We start from the raw sequence: 27,291 nt of genomic DNA, 5'->3' as shown, positions 1-27,291 counted from the left end.
TGGTTCCAGACCACCGCGATAAAGGGAAATCTCAATAAAGCAAATCACATGAAGTTTTTGATTTCCCAGTGCATATAAAAGTTGTTGATGCTATACTGTCGTCTCTTAAGTGTGCAATAGTAATTATGTCTAAAAAAGCAATGCCTTAATTAAAAATACTTAATTGCTAAAAAGTAAAAAAATACTTTGTTGCTGAAAAATGCTAACCATCATCTAAGCCTTCAGCGAGCTGTGAAGGCTGCTGGAGGTTTGAAATATTGCAAGAATTACCAAAATATGACATAGAGACACAAAGTGAGCAAATGCTGTTTGACAAAGTGAGCAAATGCTGTTTGAAAAAGGGCACCAGTAGACTTGTTCAATGCACAAACCTTCAATTTCTAAAAGACGCAGTAATGCAAAGCACAATAAAAAGAAGCATGCCTGCACCCAGGATTATTTGTGAATGATTTAGGGTTATTTAGGTTATTATCTAGGGTTATTAATAAAGGGTTTCGAAAGAAACCCTATCGCTAATGCACTAAGCTGACCGCGGTCCTAGAGCTCAGCTTTCTCCCAGCTCTTGGTAACCTCTAAGCGCTTTACCCGTGTGGTGAGTTATTTGTGCAGACCTTTCCATCCTGGGCGTCCCTTGCTCTGACGTAACCCCAGATCTCTTCTGTAAATGTGTCCCTGGATGCCTGGAGAGTGCAAGCCTGGTTTTTATACACTTACAAATGCATTATAGCAAGAATGGTAAATCTAAGCCCCAACAGAAATGATGCATTCCAAACCAAGGAGAACTGGCTTTTGGATTATCCACTGCTGAGACCCTTCACCCCATGATCTCCTAAATTGGAGCCAATAACCCATGGTTCACAGTGGCACTGAGTGGTGAAAGCAATGGTTCTTTCTAAGTTAATTGAATTAACGATGATGTGAATACATTACCCCTGAGAGCATGGCTCCCCCCACCCCCGACCCAGACACCCTCCACTGTGTTCAACTTAACAGCAACCTTCTGAAAAGCCCTATCTACGTGGCCTCTGTGTTTCATATTCTCAGAGGGCTGCTGGTATCAGATGCTTAGAGACGCTCTGCTCAATATTTTAAGTTGGACACCCTGTGGATCTTTTCGAAGCAATATTGGTGTTTCAGAAAAGAGAGAAAAAGATAATGATTTTGCTTATCACATGAGTGAGCCTCTGCTGCCTTTTGAGCAACACAGTAAATCCTTGCTAATTTTATCCTAACCATAGAGAATCCTTTTGCAAATTACCAGACGGCATGCATTTACAAGTAAGATAATAAGCATAATTTTGATAAAACCAGCTCTCCTCTCAGCAGTTACTTTCTCCAGTTTATTTGGACAGGATCATTTAATCCTGATTATGATAACAGTTCACAGCACAGGAGCAAACTGATTCTAGTACATTCTGTAAAAATTAACGCAAGGCCCTAGAATTCGAGGCTGGCTGCAGATCTGTGGAATTGAATCCTCGCTGATAAACGGAGTAGAGTTGCCAGGTGTTTGTGCAAATTACAGAGTTTAGACTAGAGGTTAGTAAAATTAGAATCAGCTGTGTTCTTCTGATTTACTTATCATTCATCCACTCTTTTTAGAAAACGTTAAATTCATCGGTCAAAATTTGATAAGCAGCATATACTTTAAGGAGCTGGAGCTTCCTTTATTGCCCTTGTTTGTGACAGTGAGGTTTGTGTGGAAGCAGAGAAAACATGCCATTTCCAGAAAGTAGAGCCTCCAAATGCAAATACCGTCTGATTAACTAGAGATGAGCAATTTGAAACGCCAGTGTGTGCTTGCCAGTGTTAGGATAAGGTATGTTTTTCTTCATTCTCTAAGCCTTCTTTGTTGTATGCTCCTTAAACGTGTGTGGAATGGAATCATGCGTTTTAATTAAATTTAGTCTTACTTTGTCTCTCGATTATTTCTTCTGAAGAATCATGCTGATTAATGGAAGATGGGGCTGCCAACGTTCGGTCTAGTGGCAAGCCATCTCTCTTGTGCTAGTTTCCAAGAAGAACCGCCTTTTGCAGAATTTTTTTCCGAAAGGAACAGAGTAATAGCGGGTTAGTATCCAAAGGTTGTTATTATATAGTAAAAGTCCTTATCATGAGACCTCAGGTGAACAAAAAGAAAGCAACTCATGCTTTCTTCTTCAATAGAACTATGCTTTTTTCTCTGTTCCTAAAATCCCTGAACTTCTTAAGCCCAACAGAATCAGAGGGTGTTTATTTGGGGGAGGAGGCGACGGAGCAGAGAATTGCAGGGATTCACCGAAGTCCTAGTCTTTGTGATGTTTCTGAGTCCTTGATGTCAAGCAAGAATCAATACTTCTCTCCAGTCCTGCTTTAAGCCTCTGTTTCATCTGTAGCGTGATGAAATTGTGGCTTCAGGCAGCGTGTGCCCCAGTCAAGGTCACGCTCTGAGGCCCCTCCTTGGGTCTCACCAGCCCCCTTGCTTTCTGCTTCCCAGGGTCCACAACCAGCTGACACTGCAGCAGCTGTGCCCTGGGTCCCCAGTGCAGGAGACGGTGCCTGATGGACCTGTTACAAGCACTTCGATGAATGTGTTCACCACTTGGCTTGTGTGGCCAAGAGAGCAGGTTGTGTCTTAGCACCCTACCGGCCCACTCCTTTGGGGCCCTATTCAGCCCTCCCCAGCTTCAGTTTAACACCAACTCTATCCAATAATTTATGTGCACATAGCACGTTCATCGCATTAGAGCATCCATGTCAGGTGCTGTCCTAGGGGTTGGGAATACAGCAGGGACCAAGAGAGAAGAAAATTCTTTCTCTCACGCAGCTTAAATCCTTAAGGGATCCAAGTAATAGTTGCCTCTGGGGAAGCAACGTCTGAGCATGTATTTCACAGGGATCCCACTAGAGATGATCATACAAAGTGAAATAAGTCAGAAAGAGAAAGACAAATGCCATCTAATATCACTTATATGTGGAATCTAAAATATGACACAAATGAACCTATCTACGAAACAGAAACAGACTCACAGGCATAGAGAACAGACTTGAGAGGGGTGGGGGAGGGAAGGATTGGGAGTGTGGGATTAGCAGACGCAAAGTATTATATAGAGAATGGATAAACGAAAAGGTCCTACTGTATAGTACGGGGGACTATATCCAATATCCTGTGATAAACCATCATGGAAAAGAATATGAAAAAGAAATATATATATATATATATATATATATATGTATGTATGACTGAGTCACTTTGCTGTACGGCAGAAATTAACACAACATTGTAAATCAACTATGCATCGATAAAATGTTTTAAAAAAAGGGATCCCAGAGACCCTTGCATACATGCCATGGTCTGCTTGCTTTGTGAACCCTGAATTCAGCTGTTGTTTCCTTCAATTCCTCCTTTGCCCATCTTCTTTCAGTTCAGTGTGGGTGCCTCCATCTCTAGGGAACTAAGGCTCTTGCAGCCCCTTCTTCCTACCAGGCCCACATCCATGAGTAACTGCAGGACCCCCTTGCAACAGGGGCACTCACCTGGCCAGGGACCCAGTACGGAGGTGGGTCTGAATTCTGCCAGGGATGAGGGACTGGGCAGCGAGGTTGGGGACGCATGTCCGTCATTATTGCGGTAGTTATTTCCAGCCTGATCGGCCATGGGGTCCATGACCTCCGTGAAAACATTTTAGAGAGTCACTCTTCTCCAGAATTTAGAGTTTTCCTGAAAGCATGAGACAGAGAGACCATCAGTTGTGAGGATCCTTTCCCACCATGATATTCTGGAGATCTCATCAGAAGCTTTGGGGAATTCGAGGAAAGGCCTGGGATGGACCTTTTCGAGGTGCCTGCTGGTCTGTCTTAAAGGCATTGCCCCTCTTGTTTTTTATCCTGTTTCTCACCCAGAGTGAGATATTTCACTAGGATCCATCAAGGAGTGGCAGGGAAGTGGCCCTTTGCCTGTTTTCAGGTTGCAGAGAGCTCTGCGGGCAAGTGACACAGCATCTGTTCTCTTCCAAGAACCAAGGAGCTATTTGAACTGTTACTTGTTCATAAAGATGCAGTTTGGGATGTTTTTTCATGTTGCTCCTTGATTTTTCTTCCCTATAGTTTCCTTGTCTGTCTTTCTCTGGCTCTTTCTCCTGTGATCAGAATATGCATCAAGGCTTCATTAACCAGGGAAGGAAATGAAAGATTCCCCCTGTGACAGGGGCTCATCAGAAACCCCCAGGAGTTCAGGAAGGACAACTCTTAAATGAAATCAGGCTTCAGAGGTGTAGGGCAACTCTCCGATGACGATCTGTCGGCGATTTATGTATTATTGACGCTCAAGTCACGAAATGAAATATCCACCATGCTGATAATTTATGCTTTCTCTGTTTAATTATAGTTTGAAAATGAGATCATCACCAAGCTGGATCATGAAGTGGAAGGAGGTAGAGGCGATGAGCAGTACAAAGTGTTATTTGATAAAATGTAAGTGTTGATTAACAGTGGGATTTATGTCAGAATAGAGACAGAGAGACTGTAATTAGACGACAATGAACTTTGTAGCCCAGAAATAATTTAAAAGTGTTAATAATGGAAAATATTTTAAATTGCACCTCAGTCAAGTTCCTTTTGCTGAGTGTGATTAACAAGGTGTGTGTAATTATTTTTCAGTCTCTTAGAGCACTGCAGGAAGCACAAATACCTTGCCAAAACGGGAGAAACTTTTGTAAAGCTCGTCGTGCACCTGATGGAAAGACTTTTGGATTACAGAACCATCATGCATGATGAGAACAAAGAAAATCGCATGAGCTGCACTGTCAACGTGCTGGTGAGTGAAAAGTTCAATATCCGGTCTTCCCAGGAAGCCGGAGAGTGAACCAGAAGTTCAAAGCCTTGTGAAAGCTGTGGCCACAGAACTTTGCAGAGCAGGACACAGCCTGTTTCCTTGGCTGTGGGAGGGAAGGAGGAAGGAAGAACTGTTTGCATATCTGCTTTAAGCACGTCAGCAAAATCGTCTTCCTTCTGGGTGTTTTCACACTGCTCTTCCCCTGGTTCAGAATGATGAGCCATCTTATTTTGTAAGCAGGGGAGCACCCTCACTGATTACAGATCCTAAATGTTTCATTGCTAGGAGACTGTAAACATGTCCCGTAGTGGGTCGAATTGTGGCCTCCGAAAGGTCACACATCCTCATCCTCAGAACCTGTGAACGTGACCTTGTTTGGGAAAAAAAAAAACGCTCCTAGCAGATGTGATTAAGTCAAAGATCTTGAGATGAGACCGTCCTGGATTACCCAGGTGGGCCCTAAATCCGATGACAAGTATTTTTTTTTTTTCTTTTTTTTTTTTTTTTGGCGGTATGCGGGTCTCTCACTGTTGTGGCCTCTCCCGTTGCGGAGCACAGGCTCCGGACGCGCAGGCTCAGCGGCCATGGCTCACGGGCCCAGCCGCTCTGCGGCATGTGGGATCTTCCCGGACCGGGGCACGAACCCGCGTCCCCTGCATCGGCAGGCGGACTCTCAACCACTGTGCCACCAGGGAAGCCCATGACAAGTATTTTTATAAGAGACAGAAAAGGAGAAGACAGAGACCCAGAGCAGGAGACCACGTGAAGAGAGGGGCAGAGATGGGAGTGATGTGGCCACAAGCCAAGGAACACCTGGAGCCACTGGAAGCTGGAAGGGGCAGGAAGGAAGCTCCCCTAGTCCCTTCAGAGGGCATGTGGCCCTGCTGACCCCTGGATTTCAGACTCAGGCCTCCAAAACTGAAAGAGAATGCAGAGCTATTGTTTTAAGTCCCCAAGATTGTGGTAATTTGTTGTGGCAGCCATAAGAAACTCGTGCGTGGCCACATGATGGCTTGGGTGAACTTGACCACTGCCATCCACCGGTGTCTTGCACAGCTGCTGTCACTGTGACACAGGTCAGGCTCTGTGGACATCGGTTTTTGATGTAGTTGTGGTACGTCAGGAATGCTTCAGGGCGATGAACTTCTCGGAAGCTTTACGACAAGCTCAGCTGCAGGGCATGGCTGGTTGGCCTCGTGGCTCTCAGGAGCCACGTGACCACCACATCTGGCTCCAGAACTCTCTGCATCTCTCTGCATCTTCCTCCTCTGCTGCTTCCTAGAAGCTAGACAAGCAGACTTCTGGCCCTGGTAGTGTTTTCCTCAATTTCCCCCACCTGTCCCAACACAGGAATGCAAGGAAACACTGTGCCTGGTTTCTTTTCTTTACTTCTCTGTGATGTCCTCATCACCACCTGGTTGTTGGATAGCAGGTGGTTGCTCTGCCCTGACTTCCCCCATTTGTACGGACTTGTAGGTGCTTTGAGCTTATGGGAATGGACTTTTGTGCCAGGAGGAGCAGGCCACATCATTCATTGCTGAAAATCACCTGAGGTGTTTGGATTAAAAAGATAAACAAAAAGGAATCGTTTTCACCTTCCATCTACTTCACTGTCAACACCGAATCTGAGCTTTGCCACGACGAGCCGGCCGCTGAAACTTTGCGCAGTCTCAGCCCTATGTTCAGGGGCCGGGCAACCCGTTCTGGCCAATGATAAACGTTTCCAGAGCAGGTTTTTTTTGTTTTTGTTTTTCCTTGAAAATCTAAACACCGGGCACTTCTGGTTTCTGGTCCAGTATGTAAAAGGGGCTTGGAAGTCGTTACTCCTATCCTTACCACAAGAAAAAAGCTGGCAAACTGAAAATCAACAACTCTTCTTTGATCCACAGGGAAAACGCCTGCTCCCCAAATTGTGATACAGAGAATCACAGCCTCCCAGAGCAGAAACTAGCACTGGAGCCGGTACTGGACTCCTTTTACCCAGTACATCATGGCCACTTTCAACATAAAATAACAAGGTGTCTTAAAGGAAAAAAAAAGACGCAGTTTGAAGAGACAGGACATCAGCGCTGGACTTGGACATGGCTTTAGAGGTTTTAGAATGATCAGACTGGGCACTTAAAATGACCATGATAAATATGCTAAGGGCACTAATAGAAACAGTAGACATTATGGAAGAACAGGTAATATAAGCTGAAAGATGGGAATTCTAAGAAAGTATCAAAGAGAAAATGCTAGACACTTGCAGAGTGAAGAATGCCTTTGGATTTATCAATAGACTGGACATGGCTGAGGAAAGAATCAGTGAGCTTGAAACATCTAAATATGTTTGCATGTGCATCATAAGGGTCGGGGGCCTCTGTAGGAGTTAACTGGCATCCATCCCTGAGATCTGGCCCACTGGCTATGTTTGCCTCTCCATCCACCTGTAGCCTGACTGTGCTAGGGCGGCAGCGAGCTCTGCGCCAGGTAAGGGCCTCGATCCTTTGCTCAGGGACGAGCCTGGCTCTTGCTCTGTTGTCTTCCTGCATTCTTGCCTCTGTCCGTAGGAGTTTATTTTGATGATGCCAGTGTGGTTAACACGAAATAGAAATCAGTGTCTTTCTGCAGGAGAGAAACAGAAGCGTTTTCCAAAACATTCCCTACCACGGACATACTTTTCTAGTGCTACCTCTGAGCTTTAAGGGGACCCAAAAGGCCCATTTGTGTCCAAAAGGAAGAATTAATATTATGTCGATTAGGTTTCCAGCTTTGATGATTGACTACTGTTTGTTTCAAGCAGGATCTTTCATGCTCACCAGGATGCAAAACCTAGTGGAGAAATGGTGACAGGCTCTGAATGGGGCGTTTTATCAGAATCAGGCTCAAAATCAGAATCAGAATCAGGGTCAGAAAAATAAGGTCCTGTGAGGACACCTGAGAACATAGTTCCTGACGTTATGGTGTGTGTTCCTCTCTCATCCTGAGATTATCGGACATCATTCACTTCCTTCAGCTTGAAACATCCTGAATCATCCTATGAAGGGTCAAGTGTTCTATTCTTAACTGTTTCCTGGGGAGGATAAGATGGATCCCAGACTATCACAATACTTACATTTAAAAAATAGAGATCTATGGATTACAGAGAACAAAAATGGGTCTTTACAGATAGATGTTCCGTCTCTTAATATTCACTGCCAAGAACATTTAATCATATAAATATATTTCTAACTTCTGGGTCCATTTTTACCTTTTCTTGTGAAAGGTACTTTTCTTGTGAAACAAATAGAGTTTCATAGAAGTGAATATGTCTATCCATCTCTAGATGAGTATGGATGTATAAACATACATCTAGAAACATATAAAATGTACTCAACTGATCACTAAGCAGAAATCGCCTCGAAATCCTAAGGTTAAAAAATAAAGAACGTAAGATTTATTCATCAATAAATAAATGTAAGCTCATTGCAAAATTTCCTTTAAAACCAGTGCTATTTTTTCTTTTTAATAGAGTTAGTGGAACGTTCTAAGTTGTGTGGGCTCGTTAATGTCCTACTCTTCCTATCACTGAAAAAACAAATTAAAATTAAAAAATGAGAGACAGGGGCTGTGATTCTGCCCAGCGGCCTAGTCCTTTAGATGTACCTCTGCAAGCAAGTCTGCATGTGTACTGGATCATGGTTCCCGCTAGGCAAAATGCATATTTGTAATTAAGTGGAATTTCATCGTCACCTCGTAATCATGCAATCTTTAATTACTGGTTCATGATTTGTTGTGTGTCACCTGGCTCTTCTATGCAATTATCAACATATTCATACCCAAGAATGGTAGAATCATTGTTTTACAGACATAAGTTAGGTCCTTCATGGCCCCTTTACAGGCTAATTAAGGTGGTTCCAACTAGAATTCTAACAATCTTAGGATGTGTCTTAGTTATGAAGGAGTACAAAATTGAAATACAGTGAAAATGCTTGTGCTCTGAAAGATCAACGCATAGCACTGACTGGACTGGAATTGGAGACCTAGTCCCAACAGGGCTGCTTGGACAGATGTCAGCCCTGGTGCGGAGAGGACCACGGGGGGTGGGAGGATGCCCGCAGAGCCCAGAAGTGGGGCACCGAGCAGTGTGAACTTTTACATAAAGAAAGAAAAAGTTTTATAAAGAAATTGGGATTTGAGATGAACGTCCTTCAGTTCTAGGGAGGCTTTGAAGTCCTAGGCAGGGAATAGAACGCAGAGCAGGCAGGAAATAGAAGACACTTCCGGAGAGAGGGAGGAAAGTCACATGATATCCCCGTTGTGAAATTGTAGAGAATGATCAAAAGCTTAGGAAAGGATTAAAAATAGGAGTGCAGAAGAGGGTGGTGTGGAATCGTAGCGTGTAAATACTGGTGAGTTGGAAGTGAAGGGCTCATCCTCTGCCTTTGATGTAGGTTCCCTTTGTTACATCGCTCCGAGCCGTCAGCTGAAAATATCCTCATTACCCAGACACAGCACACGAACCAGAGGACACGCAAATCTCAGGTGCTGCAAAATGTGAAAATCTCGGTGCGTCTTTCTAAACGCGCCCCCGCTTACTCTCTGCATTTGTTTATGATTTCTTCTCGGAGAGATCAGTTGTGGAAGCAGCGGCGTCTTTCTTTGGCTAATGAAACGAAACAGGCTGTTTCACCTTCCTGGGTACTTGCATGCCTTTATGATGGTGCTATTCACTAGTTATCTCAGGCCCCCATTCTAGAGTTCTGACATGGTGTGCAGGTGCTAAATTTCACATTGAAAGTGGCAATGGTGTTTCCATACTTTAGGCCTTGTTAGGTGACTGTTCTGCACCTTTCTGGTGCCTCGTGAACGGTAAAAGATTTTAGAGTGTTTATAGAGATTTCACATTAAGAAATGTAATTGTAATAGAAATATTTATGCCCATCCTGAAAATAGTTTACAATATGTAGAATTAACCTATTGTTGATAATCTGCTAACTAACCTTCCTCTATCAATGCTGTACGCGAGGTGTTTTTTAAGCAGCAACCAGTTTTCTTACTGTGTTTTGGAAGGTCTGTCTAGAGCAGCGCTTTCCGATAGAAATTTCTTGATAATGGAGATGCTCTGTATCTACACTATTCAAGACAGTAGCACTGGCTCCATACGGCTATTGCGCACTCAAAAGTGTGTGGCAAGTGCAACTGAGGAAGTGAATTTTTAACTGCATTCAATTTTAATTAAATTGACTTTCTATTTGAATACATGTGGCTCGTGGCTACTGTGTTGGACGTCAGGTCTACAATGCCACGTTGCCTTCTTGTGCCTCTTGGTAAGTGAGGCTAGACCCAGCATGCTTTAAATCATGTTGATGATGCTTCTTCCAAAAATTTTTTTTTCGCTTCTAATGAGATTACAATGGTTAAGAATGGTGAAGATATCATATCTTTCGGTAATCCTTTGTTTTAACTGAAAACAGGTGACTTTCAAATGACAGAAGTAGATTTAAGCCATCACAGCGTTTATTTTATTTTTTAATTTTTAAAAATTTGTTGCCAAGCATGTTTTTTGCTTCCTTTTTGTTTTACTGAAATAGAGTTGATTTACAATGTTGTGTTAGTTTCAGGTATACAGCAAAGTGATTCAGGTCTATATATATCTGAATATATAGATTCTTCTCCATTATAGGTTATGGCAAGATATTGAGTATAGTTCCCTGTGTTATACAGTAGGTTCTTGTTGGTTATCTATTTAGATGTGATATGTATATACACAATGGAATATTACTCAGCCATCAAAAAGAATGAAATAATGCCATTTGCAGCAACGTGGGTGGACCTAGTTATTATCATACTAAGTAAGTCAGATGGAGAAAGATATATGATATCGTTTATATGTGAAATCTAAAAAAATGATACAGATGAACTTTTTTACAAAACAGAAATAGACTCACAGATTTAGAAAACAGACTATGGTTACCAAAGGGGAAGGGGGGCGCAGGGATAAAATGGGAGTTTGGGGTTAACATATGCACGCTACACTGTTTAAAGTATAGGAAATGTATTCCTTAGAATCACCCCCCACCAGCCAAAAAAAAAAATAATGAACAGTGTAAGGTGTTTTTGCATTTTATGTGAATTTATGGTTCGTATCCAAAGATCTGGGTCCATGTGGCTGTTGTTTGACACAAGTTGAAGAACTGTGGATTTTTAATGTGTATGTGACGCCTTTTATAGAACAGGTTTCTTAAAACAGTATTGTGGTTTGATTTTTCAGAATTTCTACAAAGAGATTGAAAGAGAAGAAATGTATATAAGGTATGTGAGCGTCTGGCTCGTCTGCACCCTCGACCTGTTTATGATACCTGCTGTTTGTCAAGTCCATGCTGAAAAGTGTTTTATAGCCACAGGGGTTGATCTTGTAGGAAATCGTGAAGGCTAGAGTTTGAATTTGGTGGAACTCCCAGAAGTATCGTCAGGCCTGGTGCAGTTTGTCCGTGCCAATGCGGAGATTTGGGGCGGGGGGCATCCTTAGCCAGCTCAGAAGAAAATTATTATTTCACAGGGTTTTTGTTCCTCTTGACCGACCCTTATGGCCCTTTAGAAAAAAGGCACCGCCACAAATTTTATTGTTTCACAGTAAGCCATATGATCAAATGAGAAGTCCAGTCTTAACTTTATCAGAAATAAGGCAATAGTATAAACTTTCAGTCTATTCTTACCTGGGTACCAAATTCTCAAGTTTCGTATTTTCTTCTGGATGTTTCTCCTTCACTTGCCTTTTTCTCTAGGGTGGTGGGCTATGATTGGTACCCTCTTCTTCTTGGTCACTCTTAGGGGCCAGTGTCAAAGTTTAGCAAGATTGCCACTTATGAGACCAGAATAATTATATACTCCATGTGACATTAGACTTTAATGATGGATTAGTTACATTAAGCATTATTTTCTTTCTTTTTTTGTTAAGTCTCTAGTGTATTTATTTGTATAAAGAGTAAACAAAAACATGATTTTCTAACTTTTGATTTCTAAGACTTTTTAACTTTGTCCTTTAAAAACAGTACCATGTGAATATAATAAAGCTTGAGGAAAACAATCAGTTTCTTTTATCCAAAATGTAGGCTGTGGTGGGAGGGAGGGAGATGCAAGCGGGAAGAGATATGGGGATATATGTATACGTATAGCTGATTCACTTCGTCATAAAGCAGACACTAACACACCATTGTAAAGCAATTATACTCCAATAAAGATGTTAAAAAAAAAAGTGTATACAAAAAAAAATGTAGGTTGCTTTATATTAGAAAAGCAACTTTTATTTCTTTATGGCAGAGGAATTCTTTTGATCACATTCGCTGTGATCATTGGAGCTCTTTATTCTTATGGATTTGTATTTTTATGGATTTTGTGTGTGTATATATTTGGACTCAGTAGAAATGTAAGAAATCACAATCAGACATTGTGTACTCTCACTTCAATTGCAAGAGAGAAAACTCTGGAAAAGATGAGGAAGAATGAGAGACCTTGAGGTATATAATTCCACCTCCTTGTGCCACCTTCAGTTTTGTCCTGCAAAGAGAAGACTTAAATTTAAAAAATATACCTACTGTGTATTACTCCAGTTGGTTTTTCTTAGTGCTTCGTGTACCAGAAGCTTCCAAGGCATTATGCATTGTGAAGATTGTAAAAAGAAAGTATAGAGATGATTTACTGTTGAAGGTAGAATTTAGCTCTTGCAATTCTCAACACAAATTATTTGGTGATGCTTTAAGAATGTACCTATGTTTTATCGTCTCAGGTATTTGTACAAGCTCTGTGACCTGCACAAGGAATGTGATAACTACACTGAAGCAGCCTATACCTTGCTTCTCCATGCGAAGCTTCTGAAGGTAGTAAAAATTACCATATACTTTCATGATCCTGTCGTTATCAATTATAAGATCATTTAACATTTGATTTTTCCATGACAAATTTCAGTAAACCTAGAACTTAAGATTTCGTGGATGTTAACTCAATGCAGTGACATAAACAAAGATAGTTAAGAAGCACTTTGATTATAGATTTGGCTCTTCTGAATGCAAATTGGACGAGATGTCAGAGCAGGTTATCACTGAGCATCTTAAACACCCATGATTGGCCTGCCAGCAGTGAGTTAGAGATCCTGTGATTCCTTATTCCTGCCAACAGGACCCAGTAATGCTGGAGGGCGACCTCAGTAAGAAGGAACTTCTGTGGTACAATAGCTAAGAGAGAGGATGAGCCCACCTCTCATTATTTTATCAAAGAGTGTAGGGACCAGATCATGACTTTTCTCTCCATGCGTTCTAAGCGGTTCCATTGAGATCTCCTGTTGGTCCATCAGTTCATGTTGGACTTCTGCCTGATTCTCCTGGGGGATGTTACCCCTCAGCATACGTCTGGCATGACAGCTTTCAGCTCTCAGTGTCCTTTTGTTATTCCGATAGCTTTGAACATTGGTGTGTGTGTGTGTGTGTGTGTGTGTGTTTTGCCATAATATATTCATGCTCTCCCCATGTCCATTTTCAGCCCAGTTAGTCATACAGAGTGGACCCACAGGAAATAACTGGGTGGTTGTTTGTATTGATGGATGGCAAGATGGATGTGTGGGTGGATGGATGAATGGGTTGATAGATGGATGGATGGATGGATGGATGTGTGGTTGGATGGATTGATGGATTCATGGTTGGATGGATGTATGGGTGGATGGATGGATGTGTGGATGGATGGATGGACGGATGTGTGGGTGGATGGATGAATGTGTGGATGGATGGACGGATGTGTGGGTGGATGGATATGTGGGTAGGTAGGTGGATAGATGAGGGAATTTCCCATGTTAGGCAGTGAATTCCCAGCAAGAATCTTCTAGCCCTTGGCCCAGTCCTGAACTCTCCAGTAGCTTGTGTGATATGCATACTCATAAGCTGCTTTAGGGACACTGGCGTGTGGAGATTGACCTTTGCCTGAAAACAAGAGTCCTTTATAAAGAAAACACAATGAGACACGTTTCAATCTGAATGCCTCATCCATAGTCATCCATGGTACCCCTTTGGGTTTGCACCATATAAAGCTCTCCTAAGGACTGTCATTTATGAAGATAGAGTTATCAGTTGGGGCATCTCACACCAGCCGTCCCACTTTGAATTCTAATGGCTTTCATTTGTTAGAAACCCAAGTTTTAGTAGCAAGGTGATTTTGAAACTACGAAGATATATCTTTTACACCAGGGAAATTAAAATGGGCTTGACAAGCTGCTTGGTCACCCTTACTCTCTCTCACAGTACATAAACTTTTCTACGGGCGTGTGAATGTAAAATAGATATATGTGCATGAAGCATCATTTGTTTAATCATTGCACTTACTGAGCACAGATGGGTTTGTCACAAACGGTACAAGGATGTTCCACAACCCAAATCAATCGGCCCAATTGCATTATCATCTCCACTGGGGTTTTGAATTTTCCAGTTAGATGCCAAATAATTGCTCTCCATATCTTTTACATCATTACATTTTGTAGTTTGTCCTAAATATGTTTTGATATTGCAGTAAATGTGAATTCATGCTGGTTAATCAACATACTAAAGAATGTTACTTATATCTTTATGAAAATTCTTCCCCATGATTGATATATTCTTGTTCCTTGAGTAAAAATCCTCAAATAGGGTCTTCTTTTTTTGGTTAAGGCTATTTTGTCAAAAAAAAAAAAAACAAAGGCAATAAAAACATCAGCCCTTCGCCTAGCAATCAAGTCATTTCATCTCATTGTTTAAGTGGAAGGTATAAAGGAGTTTTGCTTCTCCATTCAGTATTTTTTTAGGTGATTTTAAACTCTAAGGAAGTTATTTGGCATCCAAACTTTCTTATTCTTATTTATCTTATTGTAGTTACATTTCAGAATCATGTAAAATTTTACTTTTACACTTCGTAAAAGTAGAAATCTGGCCATGTGGTGAAAATGCCACAATTAATTGAGTTTGTAACTCCCAGTTATGGTTGGGCTACGCACTTCTCATTTGAAGGTGAAAGAATTTGCAGCAGCGTAAAGGTTGCTCACTCTTACTTGACACTCCAGGTGCTGGAGAGCCCATCTGGCCCCATAGCCCTTTCACCCTGTTCTTTGGAGCCCTGGGGTCCAGCACAGAGTGCTCCAGAGCCTCTCTGGCTTCGGGAAGGTGGGAGGGGGTGTGTGCTGTGAGAGCCCGCCTCTTAGGGAGCCTTGCACTTTTGCAGGCCTGTCCCTTGGGGCCTTTGCCCTCTGCCCCAGTGGTTCCTGTCCATTTGTCTTGCCCCCTAAAATGTGGCACCACAGCTGGTCCCATTGCTCCAGATGTGGCCGGGCCAGCCCTGAGTCCAGTGGGGGACCCCCACCCCCACCCCCCTGTGGTCCAGGCAGCCTGCAAGTCCGCTGCTTTCTTGGTAGCATCCTCACTGTCCTGTCTTAAAACAGGGTCAAGACCCACCTCCTGAGTCCAACTGATGAGTGAGCCCATCCTGATTCTTTCCTCTGAGGAGCCTCCGCAGAACCCCTCATCCTGCCTCCCGCCCTTAAATTGCCCATGAAATCTTTTCTGCAGAGTTATTATATACCACTGTACTCTAATTTGTAATAGCACTCTCTCTGGGGCAGGCATCTTCTGACTCATCTTTGACCTGGTGCCTTGCACATAGTAGGTCCCCACCAAATATTGAAGTTTATTGAACCCTATATTTAGTGCCGTTGATTTCTTGAGCATAAGTTTAGGAGTTTAGGTGTCAAATGAGCTTGCCTTCACTTTGATGCATCCTTCCTTCATCCCATAAGTCCACTGTCACGTCCACAAACGCTGGCCGAGCCCTGCCTTTGCGACAGGCAACGTGCCTAGAGCTGGAGATCCCAAGACGCCTCCCTGTCTGTAAGGAGCTTTCTTTACGACCTGTAAGTGGAATCCATGTGCCTTCTGCTGTTGATTAAAATGTTGAGCAGCACAGGACTGAGGCCGCCGCCCAGGGATGCCCCACTTGAGGCAGCCACAGATCACCCAGTTCCTCATTCTTCTGGAAGGTTCCAAGGCATCATGGGCAAGCTGACAGTTCTGTGCTGTCCAGAACCTGCTGGGTTTCTCTTCTGTGTGAATCTAGACCCAGCTTTGCCTTCTTCTTTCTTTCACTCATCTTGAGGCCTCTGCACAGAGGTTCTGCCCTCAATTCCAGACCCGACAGCCTGATGGCAGCTGCTCCAACGACCCCCGGAATCATGGCCCGAGTGCCCACACTGAATTCAGGGCTTACTGTGCATTCTGACCTGACGGTAGGGAAACGGTAGCCCTGGCCGTGCCCTCACCTGGCACCACTTACGCTTTGCTTTTGCCTCAGTGGTCGGAGGACGTGTGCGCGGCCCACCTCACCCAGCGGGACGGGTACCAGGCGACAACACAGGGACAGCTGAAAGAGCGGCTCTACCAGGAAATCATCCACTACTTTGACAAAGGCAAGGTAAAAAAAAAAAATGCAATTTTTCTGGTGTTTTCCTCTTTGTGTGCACCTTCTTGCAGCCTTGTAAACACATTTTTTAACACATGGTGTTTGTGGTACCAGAAATTTGTTACAGATTGTATATCTGAAGGTTTTATGCATGGCCCTCCCACTGGCACTTCTAAGTAGAAATCCTACCAAAAATAAAAATCAATCGCCCTTTTGTAGATGCTCTGCTGAAAGTTAGAACTGAAAAGCACAAGTATTTTCATAGTCCTTGCCAGAGGGAACCCAGGCTGGGACGCTTATTTGGGGGAATTTCTGGCTACATTAGAGCTAATGCTTTCCTTTGACAGTTTGCGTTTTTCTGTTGTCACCAAAATATTAATCCCATGGCAAGACCAATATCGCTCATGTTGGTGGCCTCTCCATTAACTGGCTCAAACAAAATTATTTAATCTGTTGACTTCTACTAAAAGGAAACCTGCCATCATTTTAATCAGCCAGTAATAGGTCTCATCACTGTAGTTCATGTGATTCAGATAAATAGTAACTATTAATAAAAGAGGGGGGGCTTCCCTGGTGGCGCAGTGGTTGAGAGTCCGCCTGCCGATGCAGGGGACACGGGTTCGTGCCCCGGTCCGGGAAGATCCCACGTGCCGCGGAGCGGCTGGGTCCGTGAGCCGTGGCCGCTGAGCCTGCGCGTCCGGAGCCTGTGCTCCGCAACGGGAGAGGCCACAGCAGTGAGAGGCCTGCGTACCGCAAGAAAAAAAACAAAAAAAACAAAAAAAAAAAAACTGAGGAGAATCGTCTTCACGGCAGCTGTTAGAGGCATACTGGCAAAAGAGACTGAAAAGCCATTTTTGAAGGCCCATAACTTCTCTACGAGAACGTTAAAAAGAAATGGAAGTTCACGCATCTTTCTGAGGCTAACATGAGGGTGAGGGAGAAAATTTCATCAAACAAAATTTCAAGTACCTGGATGATGAGCCATGAAGCAAAAAATAAAATAAAATAAAATCGTTTTAACATCAACAAGCATAAAATTCCCTGGGGAAAAACTAACAGAAGGAAGTAAGTATCCATCTTTTGTGTAAGCTGGGACGGGCTGGAATCTGCTGGGGTTTCAGCCTCTCACCGTCTCAGTGGTGCTACACAACCCAGGTTGATTTCTCACTCCTGCTGCCGGTCCTTCCTCACTTCCGGGGGCCCAGGTGAGCGGAGGTCCCAACCCAAAGGAATGCAGCCTCAGAGGGACAGCGAGTCACTGCCCGGCCCCTACACACTCAGCCCAGAAATGACACATGCGTTTGTGCTCGTGTCATTGACTAAAGCAGATCACGCAGCCACAACGAGCTTCAGTGGATGGGGAAGTGCCCGGAAGGGAAGGCAATGTACGTAGCGCCTACATCTACCAGGTAAACCAGGTAAACTACCAGGACGTTGAATCGAACAAGCGAGGCGGGGTTCTAACCTAGGGCTCTCAAGGCACGTGGAAATTACCTAAGTATATGTGTGTTCTAAAAAGGTAATATTCCCTCTAATCCCCCAATTGCACAGCTTCCCACAACTGGACATGTGAGAATAGAGCTATCTCCAGAACCTGGTGCTGGGCCAGCTCCTCCATAGTTGAATTTCTTCCTCGGGTTAGGGAGGGGTTGGGAACGACGTGACCGGGCTGGGCAGTGCAGGGGCAGCTGCACCTGAGAACTGGTTCCAGCTCCCTGTGGCCAGGACGCCCAAAGTCTCAGCAGGCAGGGAGTCGGGGCGGCAGGAGGTCACAGCAGAAGGAAAGTTTGCTTCTTCATGCCAGATTTAGAATCACATTTATTTAGGAAACAAGACCAAGACATGGTCTTATTATACCTGCCAGCTGTTGGGTATATGCGGTGACTTGGCAAAGAACATCCTTCGTGCCTTCTCTGGAATGAGACAATGGCTGAGGTCGTTGCTGCAGATTCAGAGCTTGACCTTGGGAAGGACTAGATGCACACATTTCTGTGCTCCATGCCCAGACTGAAGTTTCGTTTTTTGTTTTTTTTAAATTGAAATATAGTTGACTTACAATGTTGTGTTAGTTACAGGTGTACAGCAAAGTGATTCAGTTATATGTGTGTGTGTGTGTGTGTGTGTGTGTGTGTGTGTATTTATATATGTATATTCTTTTTCAGATTCTCTTCCATTATAGGTTATTATAAGATACTGAGTGGAGTTCCCTGTACTATACAGTGGGTCCTTGTTGGTTATCTATTTTATATATAGTAGTGTGTACATGTTAATCCCAAACTCCTAATTTATTCCCCCCCTTCCCCTTCGGTAACCGTAAATTTGTTTTCTATGTCTGTGAGTCTATTTCTGTTTTGTAAATAAGTTTATTTGTATCATTTTAATAGGTTCCACATACAAGTGATACCATATGATATCTGTCTTTCCCTGTCTGGCTGACTTCACTTAGTATGATCATCTTTAGGTCCATCCATGTTGCTGCAAATGGCATTATTTCATTCTTTTTTTTTTTTGGCTGTGTGCCATTCCATTGTGTTTATATACCACATCTCCTTTATCCATACTTATCTGTCGATTCTTGGGGAAAAAAATATCTTGAAATGGGTGATAGTTGGCAGGTGATTCAGCCCATGGGAATTTGAAGGAAGGCTGCTCACTGTGGGGTCCTCTGGGTAGAGGTGCCCAGGGAGCCAGCCCTCCTATGATGGGCGGCTCTGACCTGAGCTGTCTGCTATGAGAGTCACAGGACCCATGCAGCCATGAGCACCTGAAACATGGCCAGTCCAAACTGAGACACACCATCAGTGTACAACAGCACTGGATGTCTAAGGCTCAGCATGAACAAGAGACTGTTGTTATGAGCTGAATTGTGTCCACCAGAAATTCATGTGTTGATGCCCTAATCCGAGTACCTCAGAAGGTGACTATTTGGAGGTAGGGCCTGATCCAATATGACTGAACTCCATATAAGAAGAGGAGATTAGGACAAAGACACACACTGAGCAAGGACTAGGTAAGGACACAGGGTGGGAATTTGTCTCACAAGCCAAGGAGAGAGGCCTCAGAGGAAAGCATCCTTCTGACAACTCGGCCTTGGCTTCTTGCCTCCAGAACTGTAAGGAAATAAATTTGTTTAAGGCGTCCAATCTTTGGAACTTTCTTATGGCAGCCTGTCAAACATCTCATTAATTTCGTGTTATTGATTACATTTGAAAGAATACTTCAGGTATAGTAAATATTCCTAAAATTAATTCCACTTTTTTTTGTAAGAGTTTGCTCATTTTTAAAGCTTTTTTCTTTTTTTAAAAATAAACTTATTTATTTTTGGCTGCGTTGGGTCTTCGTTGCTGTGCGCGGGCTTTCTCTAGTTGCTGCGAGCAGGGTCTACTCTTCATTGCAGTGCGCGGGCTTCTCATTGCGGTGGCTTCTCTTGTTGCGGAGGACGGGCTCTAGGTGTGTGGGCTTCAGTAGTTGTGGCACACGGGCTTATTAGTTGCTCCGCAATATGTGGGATCCTCCCAGACCAGGGATCGAACCCGAGTCCCCTGCATTGGCAGGCAGATTCTTAACCACCACGCCACCAGGTCCCTAATTCCACTTTTTAAAATGTGGCTACTAGAAAAATTGTACATGTATCTTGGCTGATGGTTCCATTGGGCACTGATGCTCTGAGCCAAAGACTTTGCTTTTGTTGAGAACGGTGTCTGCTAGCACATCCATCCACAGGCTGCTGGTAGATCGAAGCTTTACTGCATGTCCTTTGGAGTCATCACAGGCAGCGGCATTGCTTACGTGCTTGTTGGGATATATTCCTTACACTAAATGAATATTTTGAAAAACTGAAATCTAAGAGAATTAGGAAATGGGAACCAAAGCCAGGAGATAATAGAATGTATGTCAGAATGACAAGGGGAAGCATGATCACAGGCACCAAAATTGGATTTTTTTTTTCTTGTGACCCAGTGTCATTTCTGTAATTTGAAATAAGTGTCCAGAGTATAGTTGTTCTTAACATTAGGGGATTTGGAGGGATGGGCATGTGAGGGGCTCTTTTATGAACAGAAGATCCTCTGAATGAAATACAGACAAGGCACTGGTAGGCAGGGAAGGAAGGAGTAGGAACAGAGGCAGTTATGAAGATAAACCATAAGAAATCAGGAAGAAGCAACATAGCTTTGTTGGAGCAAGATGGAGATTTCTGGTACTTATGTATTTTATTTTTAAAATTTAGAATTATGCCTCTCGGTTGTTTTCTTCTGTGCTTTGACCAAAGTCTATTATAATCTTATTATTAGTTTCCCAAACTCTTAAGGATAAGTCACGTTTTCTCACTGTGATTTGTGTGTCCAAGTGCCTGCGGGGATGAGTGTCACCGACTGACTAGCTCTAAGGTCTGCACCTTCTTGGCCGGGTTCTACCTGGGACACTGCTGAACAGTGTGGGTCTCTGAGCAGAACTCAGCTCATCCGGCGTGTTTTCCTCATGAGCTCTCAGCCTCCCTGGACGCCCAGTCCAAGATGCATCGCCCACATCCACCCCTGCCATTGTGCTCCCCGGGCCACCATCCTGGGCTCTAACAAAGTGGCCATGGCATCATAGCTTGAATCGCTCCAAGGATACCCAAACCTCAGGGTCCCCCAGCCTCCTGTACAGGCAGATCCAGGCTTCTCCCTGGCAGGTGAGGCCCCTTCCAGCAGGGCTCTGCCCATGTATCTACCCTCTCGTCACTCACAGCATCTTGCCTCTTTCTGAACATGCTTTTTGATTCCCAGACCCGGGACCTTCTGTGGTCTCCCCCGGATGGGGAATGGCCCCTTCTCACCTGCCGTCTCTTGTGGTGACTCCTTCCCACCTCCTACGCATGTTTTCTTGCTGTCTCCACCTTGGAGCCTTTTCTGCCCCCTATGCAGAGAGAGTCCTGTCTCTGGGCTCTCCCTGCCCTGGCCAGGAGCTATTTCTATGTATCCTGTATCCCCTCCTTTGAGTATCTCACACTTTAATGGTCCCCTGAGTCCCCTGGGGATCTTGTTAAAATGCAGATTATGGGAACTTCCTTGGTGGTCCAGTGGTTAAGACTCTGCACTTCCACTACAGGGGCGCAGGTTTGATCCCTGGTCGGGGAGCTAAGATCCCACGTGCTGCGTGGTTCGTCCAAAGGAAAAAAAATGCAGATTCTGATTCACTAGGTCTTGGGAGGGGCCTGAGGCTCTGCTTTTCTAAGCAGCTCCCAGTAATGGCAATGCAACTGGGCCAGGGTCCACCCCTGGGTCACCAGGTCCTGCTTTGACTGGAGCTCCTTGGGGACAGGGCAGGCTGTGTCTGACACTTCTGTTTGTCCCTCTTTGGGATCCCTGTGCTGCACCCAGACTGGGTATTCAGTCACTTTTTTAAAGTAGACTATTTTTTAATAGCAGTTTTTAGGTTCACAGCAAAATTGAGCAGCAGATATGGAGAGTTCCCATGTACCCCTGCCCCCGCCCCGACATGTGCAGCCTCTCCCACTGTTAACAGTGTCATTTTTATTGAATTAAGCACGTTCTGGCCAATGCTTGAGCAAACACTGGAAAAGCTCAGACATTCCACAGAGTTCCTAACATGGGGCTTTTTTTTTTTTTTTTTTTTTTTTTTTTTTTTTTTTTTTTTTTTTTTTTTTTTTTTTTTTGCGATACGGGGGCCTTTCACTGTTGCAGCCTCTCCCGTTGCGGAGCACAGGCTCCGGACGCGCAGGCTCAGCGGCCATGGCTCACGGGCCCAGCCGCTCCGCGGCACGTGGGATCTTCCCGGACCCGGGCCCGAACCCGCGTCCCCTGCATCGGCAGGCGGACTCTCAACCACTGCGCCACCAGGGAAGCCCACATGGGGCTTATTTGTCTCACGTGTGTGGCCTGGCCTCCTGACGCAGACTCTGAGCCCTGGAAACGTCTGAAGGACACCCCCCCGCCCCCCACTCCTGCCCGGCAGCCCCAGGGGCAGACCCCTGTCCTCATTCCAGAGGTGCCGCTCTTGGGACTGTGCCTTTTCCGCGGGCTCGTTTCCCAAGCCTGATGCTGACTTGGCTTACGTGCTGCCTTCATTGCAGAAGTTGTGGATGAAATAAAGACAAATTCTTCCAAGACCCGGGCAGGCTTTTCCTGCCTGGACTCCCGATAGAACCCAAGGCAGATTTGTGTCCTGGAAACCGTGAGCGCAGGCCCTTAAAGGAGCGGGTTCCCACCGCATCCCTTGGACGCCAGCACCTGCGGGGACACCCCAGGGAGCCCGCCAGAAACTGGGGTCAGACTGTATTAAAAGTCTGTCTGCCTTTGTACTCCGAAAGCAGCAACGCTGAATGGATTTTCTTCTCCTTCGTATTGGACACTCCGGTTTTTGAATTATGTTCTCTTTCTGTATTGCCTCACAAAAATCATTCTTTTATTTTTGCTTTTCCACCATTTAAAAGAGCTTTTAATGTCTTTCAGCCCAGCTCTTGGTCTTTCCATCTGTTTCCCTTTTCATCCTTTTGCTCTTCTTGCTTCCTGGGCTAATAATTCCTCCTTTGCTCCTTTTCCTTTTCTCTTTTTACCACCTGTTTTTGCATCTCTGGAAAGCTCACTGTCGGGTTTTATCGTGGCAGTCGAGCGTTCTGTCCTGAAGATGCTCTGAATTGTCTGTCTTACTGTGTTTGGTTGAGGCCTAGTAATTTTCAGTAAAGCCCTTAGTTCAAGCACTGCACTGAAAATTACCAGGCTTCTCTATGGAGGGTGTATCTAAAGTAGAGGCCCTGCTCTCAAGAAAATGTAGTCAGAGTGAGGGAGCCAGTATTAACCAGCATTAACCTCCTTGAAAGCCAGGAAGCAGCCTGGCAGCGTCAGCAAAGGGGGCACATAGCCGACAGCCCATGTGATGTATGAAGCTCTGGGATTCTTTTCAGCTGGAGCTCTGTCTCCTTTTCCCTTAAAATAACCTCGCCTGGAGGAAGATTGCACTTTGCCTTGTGCCCAAGTCAAAAGAGGAGGCATCTTGCATCATCTCGCGAACTAAAAATAGGGGTTTGGAAGCAGGTTTCCACTTTTGATGAAATGGTTGGATTTCTTTTCTAAGTATTGGGGGTGACATTTTCTCATCCTCTGAGTTTCCTTTTAAAAACACAGTTGTCATTGAGAGGAATTACAGGTGCGAGCATCATATCACCCTCTTCTTGGTTTGTTCTCAGCATTTCCAAAATTTTCAAAAATCCTGACACTTGCCGGAATCTGTTCAATTAGCAAGAATTTGGCTGGAGTGCTCAGAGATCATGTGTTAATTATGATTCGCCCCCCCCACAAAAGAACGATTTATGGTCAGAGCATGAGAAAATCAAGGTTTAGAGTCAGTAACAACCCTGCTGCCCCACACCCCGCCCTGCAGGACCCCTCACACGTGTTTCCACCACCCAGCCTCCTGGGTGCCAGGTGCCACCTGCACCCCTGAATTACGGGGTGCAGGGGGGCGGGAGGGCAAAGGCCCACCTTGAGGCGTGAGCAGGTAAATACCAAAACCCTCCTCTGGTCTGTTGCACTGGTGGGCACTGAGTCAACCTACCTAACAGGTATGGGAATGAGTCCCTCCTCTGAGGAGAAAGGGAGACTTCCTTGTCCCTGAGAAGGTGACATGTAAGCTGGGTCTTGAAGAATGAGACAAAGCTTGCCAGATGATGGCTGGGAGGGCAGGGATTCCAAAGGGTGGGAATCACACTGGTCAAGGCCAGGGCTCCCGAAGACATCTCACTTTTCTGGAGAAGCCGAGAAGTCTGTCTCTCGGGGGGGTGAGGAAGGGGTCCTGGGAGACACAGATGCAGAGAACTTGGGAGCCAGTCTGTCCATGGCCTTGTGTGTCTCCTGAAGATTTGACTTACCCCATGAGGCACAAGAGCCAATGAGATTTTATGAACATAGGCAAGGATGCCTTTATTTTCCTCTTTTCAGGGAGTGATTTTGGCTCCAAGGTGGCAGAAGCCCTGTGGTTGGAGGGCTGGAGCAGTGGTCCAGGCCTGACATGTGGTGGCCCAGGGAAAGGTGGTGGCAGCGGGGATGAGGAGAGGCGGGTGACAGCTCCAGAGACTTGAAGTCAGCTGATCACACAGTGTCTCTCAAATGGGGTCAATGTCAGATGTGTGAACGCCCAGAGGAGCCGGGTACCAGGCTGGCTCAGACAACGGGAGCAGAGCAAGCCTCACGTGGCTGCAGAGCTGGCAGCAAAGTGACTTCTGATCAGTCCAGGGAGGTTTTACTTCCTTCCAGGCAGTTCGAGCAGCTCCGAGTGATTAGGCTCCATTCCCTCACGTGTGAATTCTTTTTCAAAGTAATTGATTTTCCAGCTAGTGATAGCCAGGCTGTGTGGTGCAGCTTTGACCCCGTCACACCCTCGTCCACGGGTCTGCATCTGTCCCTCCTGCCCCGGGGACAGCCCTCCGTGATCATGTCCAAGGCCACTCCTCCCCCACCCAGCCCGGGATCCCCCACCCCATCCAGGACATCACTCTGGCCCGTCCGCCCTCTCCCTGACAAGCAGCACTGTTTTCCTCTCCACTGGCTAATACACACTCGCCTACAACCATGCCATGATTTCTCCCATCTTTAAAAAAATTCTCTCTCGTTCTGACTCCCCTCGCCAGCTACTGCCTGTTTCTCTTCTTTCTCCAGTCCTCCTTCAAGAGCTGTGTGTACACTTCCTTTTCCTTCTCTGTTCTCCCTGAACCCACCCCCATCACAGGTGCCCAGTAATTATCTACAGAATGAGGGGATGAGTGACAGGATGTGTCCCTTCTCCTTCCAATCAAACCACCAAGGAGAAGGCAACGGTATCTTTCGCTGTCTGGTTTAGGCTTTCTGAGGGCTTGCAGAACTACAGATGTCCTGGCTTAAAGAAAAAGGAAAAAATCCTTTTTTTTAGTGGTGGGGGGGGGGGGGGGGAAGTTATGCCTTCTCCATTTTTCCCCCGGGGCATTAAAACTGAGCAAACCATTTTCCATTTGGACTAATAAAGAATTGCTGTGGAGAAAAAAGGAACATGATTTCAATGGTCAGTAATTCTTGAGTACCTGACTGCACCACAAGGCAGGATTTGTCTTCAAGTTGGTGTAAGAACCTTTCCAGCAAGGCTTCCTAAGTCCAGCCCAAGTCCCAGATCCCACTGGGTTTCCTGCCCTACCAGAGGGCAGCCAGCCCATCTGACCCCCTTTCTCAGGCTCTGGCTCTGTCATGTGTGCGCTCAGAGAGAGGGTTGGCGTCATTACTGCACGGTTGGGCAGCTTTGATGCAGAGCACAGAGCAAATGCTCCATTGCAGGGGCTGGGAGAGCGGGGCCTGACTCACTCTCAGAAATGTCTTCAGAAAGTGTCCAGCCTTTGCTCAGATAAGTGGAGATCAGCTGAGAACCGCAGGAGGACCCAGGATGCAGCTTGGCTCAGGGAGAGATGGGGAGGCCTAGAGAGAGTGGAGGTGCCCATAAGGAGTCTCCATTCTGTAAGAAGAGGTTGCAGCAGCGCCGGAACTGGCTGGGTCTCCTCTCGGCTGGACCACACCCCTTGGAGTCGCCATCCAGACTTATGGCACACATCTTTCCTGGGGAATCCAGCCCCTCATCATCAAGGGACTGGAAGGAGATTCTCACTCACGTCATTCCTGCAGTGAAGCACTCACTGGCCAGGGCACAAGGCTAGTTCTGGGCCACATGGGTCCCTTCCAGTGCTGAGGGCCCTGAAACAGTGCTCTGGAATCTTCCACAGCATTGGCTCTTCATCCATTTCCTATGCAGGACACTGGAAATTTAGAGGGTGGTTGAATATGACTCTTTTCCCAACAGCTGCCTGGAAAGCCAGTTGAATTTTAGAATGACCGCAACAAGAGCATCCCGTAAACCATCTTCACCAGTGAGGGACTTAGAGCCAGTTAGCGGGTTAAACCGCAGTTGCACACACACCAACATCCCGGTGAGCCATCACTGGCCTGAATTATTTGTAAAGGGTGTTTGTCCAGGCTGCCATCTTGGTTTTCATCTGCTGCCTCCCTGATCCTGTTAGATCAATGTTGTCATTCTACCCAACTGGTCACTCGTCAACCTCACCGTTCTCCGTAGGAAAGCAATCGCTGATACGTGCTCTGCAGCCACTTCAGTCTTGGAACTCACGAAGGAATTTCATCAGGAAAAAACAAAAAAAGTTTTCTGTTCATGACACTTGCAGAAATGGGACTTCCTGGAACCAAAAGGTTCAGAAAGAAAAGGTGATCATCTCAAGAGAATGTAGCTGAGATCATCTGATAAAAAGAGGAGGTGGGGAAAGTGTGCTCTGTGTTGGAAGTAAACGAACAAGGCCAAGGATGCTGTAAAATGGACTAAGGATTTCAAATCAGAAGGTAAAGCAGAGCGTTGCTAGGGTGCTTTTTCGTTTGGGACTGTGGTAAACCTCATCTGCCTACTGCATGTCTAAGAATGGAGCCAGGGTAGGGCCTTCAATCACACAGGTTAAAGCGATTCTTCCACCGAGATAATCTAAATCTCGATCATATTGAATCTGTTTTCTCTCTGGCACTAGCCAATTAAAAGTGGTGAAGATCTCCTTAATGCAGAATCCTTTAAAACATTCCGGGGTGAGGGGTGTGGAGAGGGGAATGTATGTTTATAGGAAATCTGATAAAGAACACAACTGTGTAACCTCTGGGTGAGTTGGATAAAATATTTATTCAAGACATATTTCTTCTAAAAACAATTACTTTTGATAGTTTAAAGCATCTCATCTGTCATTTAGGATAAAAGTAGATTAAGCAGTGAATTAGAAGCCTTAAGATTCTAGGCAGCTAAGAGAGTGGTGTATTAGCTTGCAGAAAACTAAAGAAAAATCAGTCGAGTGAATGAGAACTACAACTAAAGGTAATGATTTCTTTGAAATGGAAATGTACTAAGGGAGGAATTGGTCACTGGAGCTTAAAAGAAGCATTCCAAGTGGAGAAGCTCCCTCTTCCGAGAAATGTGAGCTTAGGCTCTGGCAAAGGACATGAGCTAGCCGGAGCAACAGATGAAGATATTCAAGGATGCAA

General features: G+C 45.0%; 1 protein-coding gene across 1 annotated transcript in view; it reads left to right on the top strand.

Annotated features, from left to right (window-relative positions):
* DOCK1 (dedicator of cytokinesis 1) overlaps positions 1 to 27,291 on the top strand; it is a 475,984-nt gene that overhangs the window by 395,720 nt on the left and 52,973 nt on the right. Inside the window, exons 34-38 of the mRNA XM_007451187.1 lie at positions 4,367 to 4,452; positions 4,639 to 4,795; positions 11,046 to 11,086; positions 12,561 to 12,651; positions 16,133 to 16,252. Coding sequence (XP_007451249.1) covers positions 4,367 to 4,452; positions 4,639 to 4,795; positions 11,046 to 11,086; positions 12,561 to 12,651; positions 16,133 to 16,252 — 495 coding nt within the window. The remainder of the gene's footprint in view (positions 1 to 4,366; positions 4,453 to 4,638; positions 4,796 to 11,045; positions 11,087 to 12,560; positions 12,652 to 16,132; positions 16,253 to 27,291) is intronic.

The sequence above is a fragment of the Lipotes vexillifer genome, unplaced genomic scaffold (assembly GCF_000442215.2).
Source record: "Lipotes vexillifer unplaced genomic scaffold, Lipotes_vexillifer_v1.1 scaffold248, whole genome shotgun sequence".
NCBI classification, from domain to species: domain Eukaryota; kingdom Metazoa; phylum Chordata; class Mammalia; order Artiodactyla; family Lipotidae; genus Lipotes; species Lipotes vexillifer.
Note: the sequence above shows the minus strand (reverse complement) of the source record. Positions and strands in the feature narration are given on the sequence as shown.